Source organism: Rhinolophus ferrumequinum, chromosome 16 (genome assembly GCF_004115265.2).
Source record: "Rhinolophus ferrumequinum isolate MPI-CBG mRhiFer1 chromosome 16, mRhiFer1_v1.p, whole genome shotgun sequence".
Taxonomy (NCBI): domain Eukaryota; kingdom Metazoa; phylum Chordata; class Mammalia; order Chiroptera; family Rhinolophidae; genus Rhinolophus; species Rhinolophus ferrumequinum.
The window spans coordinates 35,195,874-35,199,912 of NC_046299.1; the positions used below are offsets into that span (position 1 = coordinate 35,195,874).

At 43.9% G+C, this 4,039-nt stretch overlaps 1 protein-coding gene across 1 annotated transcript; it reads left to right on the forward strand.

Moving 5' to 3' along the window:
* Nucleotides 1-396: 396 nt before the first annotated feature.
* DKK1 (dickkopf WNT signaling pathway inhibitor 1) lies at nt 397-3,523 on the forward strand. Its single transcript, XM_033130756.1, has 4 exons — nt 397-834; nt 1,075-1,237; nt 2,404-2,547; nt 2,677-3,523. The coding sequence occupies exons 1-4, from the start codon at nt 592-594 to the stop codon at nt 2,928-2,930; spliced, it is 804 nt and encodes a 267-aa protein (XP_032986647.1). The 5' UTR covers nt 397-591; the 3' UTR covers nt 2,931-3,523.
* The last annotated feature ends 516 nt before the right edge of the window (nt 3,524-4,039 follow it).

Here is a 4,039-nt window from a genome sequence, read left to right on the forward strand (position 1 = left end):
GTGTATTTAATGCTGAATATTATTTCTGTGCACAATACATCAGTACTGGCGTTAGGGAGAGAGGAGAAGTGTGCCCTTGCAGAGAACATCACAATTCTGTTCTGAAAAGTATTTCGGATCCTGATAACCCAACCCCTACTGCAAGGCAAGGGAACCAGTGTTTCCAAAGTTCCTTCTCCTTTCCGCATTTATTAAAGTCGTCGGCTCTAAAGCTCACTGATTAGTCCTCCCGAAGGTGTGCAGGACCGGTGGAACGAATGCGCAAGGGAAGGGCGGGGTGGAGAGTGTCAAAGGCCCCCATTCAAGTACACAAACACACCCGCTCCCAGCCCCTCCCAAAGCTTTGAAATCCCATCCCAGCTTTGTTGTCTCCCCCGGAGGGGCCGGAATGCTCAGAGCCCGCAGTATAAAGGCAGTCGTGGTGGCGGTGGCGGTACAGAGCTTCATGCGTCCTGCAGTCAGGACTGTGCGAGTGCTGGAGGCTCCGGGAGCCTCACTCTGCAGCCGCGCCAGCACGGCTTCGTTGGGGATCAGGCTTGCAAAGTGACATTCCTCCTTTCTCTTTCTTTCTCTCTCTGGAGTTCTTCTGAGATGAAGGCTCTCGGGGCAGTGGGAGCTGCCCGGGTCTTGGTCGCCCTGGTAGCAGTGGCTGTTTGCGGCCACTCTCTGCTAGGAGTGAGCGCCACCTTGAACTTGGTTCTCAATTCCAACGCCATCAAGAACCTGCCCCCACCGCTGGGCGGCGCGGCGGGGCACCCAGGCTCGCCAGTCAGCGCGGCTCCGGGAATTCTGTACGTTGGAGGGAACAAGTACCAGACAGTTGACAACTACCAGGTGAGAAGGGTCTCGGGGATCTGGGAACGCTGTGACCCGAAGAGATTTCATCTGGGGAGAAGGGTATAGAACGAACTAGTGTGTGGTTCGGGGCGCATTTGGAACCTGTATTTGGGAGCAGTAGGTGGCAACAACTTTTGGACAGGTGGGCAGAAAAGGACTGAGATTAGTGTCCAGGTCCAGGAGTGTGGGTACTTGGATGCCTAGGTGTCTCATCTTCTCCTGGCCCCTTTCCCGCAGCCATATCCGTGCGTGGAAGACGAAGAGTGCAGCACGGATGAGTACTGCGCGAGTCCTACCCGGGGAGGAGGCACCGGATCGCAGATTTGTCTCGCCTGCAGGAAGCGCAGAAAACGCTGCATGCGTCATGCTATGTGCTGCCCTGGAAATTACTGCAAAAACGGTGAGTTCCTTAGCTCTGTTTCGGACTCAAACTATCCCGCCTTTGCTCACTTGCGGATAGGAGAAAACGTTGTGTGCTCCGTGAAAGCTGCGGCGCCACATGTGCAAATGGGTATTCATTTAGCATGCAAGGTTCCCCTCAGATATTTTGTTAGTGTTTATCTCGGAGGAGAGAAACGTTTAGGGGTCTTGGAGCTCTGTGTCTCCCTCTGTCCCTCAGTCATTTAACACAGCAACTTATCTCAGACTGGACCCCTCCATTAAAAAAAAATGTTTTGCAACAGACTTAATGTCAACTGAGAAGGAAGAGGGGTTAGGAAGAGTGGGATTATACAGATACCAAGGAAAGGGACGTTGATGTTCAGCTACCCTGTCCATTTTTCTTACAGTGCCTCTCTGTGCTCTGCCAGTCTAGCCTCTCCCTCATGATCCCTGATGAAACTGTTGTCAGCCAGAAGACAATGATTTATCTGTGCTGGCCACTCTTAAGGGAGATCTTGATACCCTCGCATCCTGGCCTCTTCATCCTCCCCTCTGCCTCCACCTCCTGCTACCTTAAAATAAGTACTCCTTTCCCCAACCACAGATCCACTAAAATTTAATGTCTCAAAGAGGTAGACTCAGACAGCCAGGGAAGACTCCAGAAATAAACTTAAGGGTGGCAATCCTCCTTAGGACTCAGTAATACTTCAGGATGAACTAACTAGATCTCTGTAATATAGAAATTACACAGTAAAGTAACTGGTGGGTGAGATTGCAATCTTCCAGGCAGCTGGTATTGCATTTGCTTAATTTAGTGGCAGTACCCATATAGCATGAAGGGCAGAGAAGTTATTTTTAAAAAACAAATTTTAAGTGACTGATTTTTCTTACCCCAACCAAGGGTGCAACTAAAATGGGCAGAAGACGCACTGTCACTACCTGTTTGGTAGGAAAGTATTTTAAATGCTATATTAGGGATGTTGTATATCACTGCACAGTGTACACATTGATGCTTCTGTCCTGGGGGTTTTGCACTAACACTAGGAAGTTTGGCTTGTGTTTAAAATCATGTCACTACAATCAGGTCTCTCACATTGGTGGAGGCATAACAGGCTGTCCCTGTCACAGCTGTGAGTGGTAACATAGTACAGCTCAGGAGTTAATCACAATCTCCCACTTCCTTAGGACTGTGTATGCCTTCTGATCACAATCATTTCCATCGAGGGGAAATCGAAGAAACAATTATTGAAAGCTTTGGTAATGATCACAGCACCCTGGATGGGTACCCCAGAAGAACTACACTGTCTTCAACAACGTATCATACCAAAGGTAGGTTAAGGGACCTTAAGACTCTTTCTTCCTTGTTAACACATCAGAAGTGCTTTTTGGATTACCTTCGTGAAATAATGCAGGGTTAGCAGTGACAATGTACTTTTCTTATTGTCTCTTCTTTCCTAGGACAAGAAGGTTCTGTCTGTCTCCGATCATCAGATTGTGCCACAGGCCTGTGTTGTGCTAGACACTTCTGGTCAAAGATCTGTAAACCTGTCCTCAAAGAAGGTCAAGTGTGCACCAAGCACAGGAGAAAAGGCTCTCATGGGCTGGAGATATTCCAGCGTTGTTACTGTGAAGAAGGTCTGTCTTGCCAGATACAGAAAGAGCACCATCAAGCTAGTAATTCTTCTAGGCTTCACACCTGTCAGAGACTCTAAGCCAGCTGTCCAAACACAGTGGACTCCTTTATATAATATATGCTATGAAAACCTTTTGTGATTTTTGCCAGCTCTACCCTGAAGGATGTACAAATTCTGTGATTCTAGTTAAGCATTCCAATAATACCTTCTAAAATCTGGAGTGTAAGGGCTTTGTTTCTTTATGGAACTCTCCTGTCGTTGATTGCAGTAAATTACTGTGTTGTAAATTCTCAGTGTGGCACTTATCTGTAAATGCAACAAAATTTTTAATTATTTTTTCTAAAGGTGCTGCATTGTCTGTCGTTCCTCTTGTTATGTAAATTTTTGTGCACATTGATTGTTATCTTGACTCTGATAAATATTCTATATTGAATTGTAATAAATCATTTCAGCTTATACTTCCTAAATGTATAACCCTCCCCTTTTAATTCTAGAATCTAGAATGCAATGAGCTTTTGGAATGACAACTAATAGGTATCTAAAATTTATCATGAAAATACTAGCTTATTTTCTGAAATGTACTATCTCAGTGCTTGGATTATATTTATTTCTAGGCTGTGGTAGTCCTTGAAATAAAATTTTACATTTAATACCATGAAATGTTACAAATATAGAAAAATTTTGGCATTTTGACCTTAGGAGTATGTGTGTGTGTGTGTGTTCTACAGGGAGAAATGTGACATGTTTAAAGATAATCAGATAAAGATATTGCCTAAACGCAAAGCACTATTGATCAATTCTAGAGTGATTTTATAGAAAAACATATTCTTCATTGACAAACTCAAATAATCATGATGGGATTGAATTTTACATTACTGCTTTCAAAAATAGTTTCCAATAAATTAATATCTACCCAAATGGTTAATAACTATTGAGCAACAAAGGAAATTTCCCATAAATGTCATACCAGAGCAAAGGACTTGATGGTTAGCAGGAAGGAGGTATGTATGTGTGGAAATTCAGTTAACAAATACAAGCAGATTTTGTACGAAGTAAGTTCATTTGAAGTATCTTAAATTCAAGTCAGGAAGACTAGTTCTAATTACCTTGATTTAAAAATAATTATTAAATAAAACCCACAAATCCTTCTCATGTTCTTCTTTTCACCTCTTGCTAGGTGGAATATT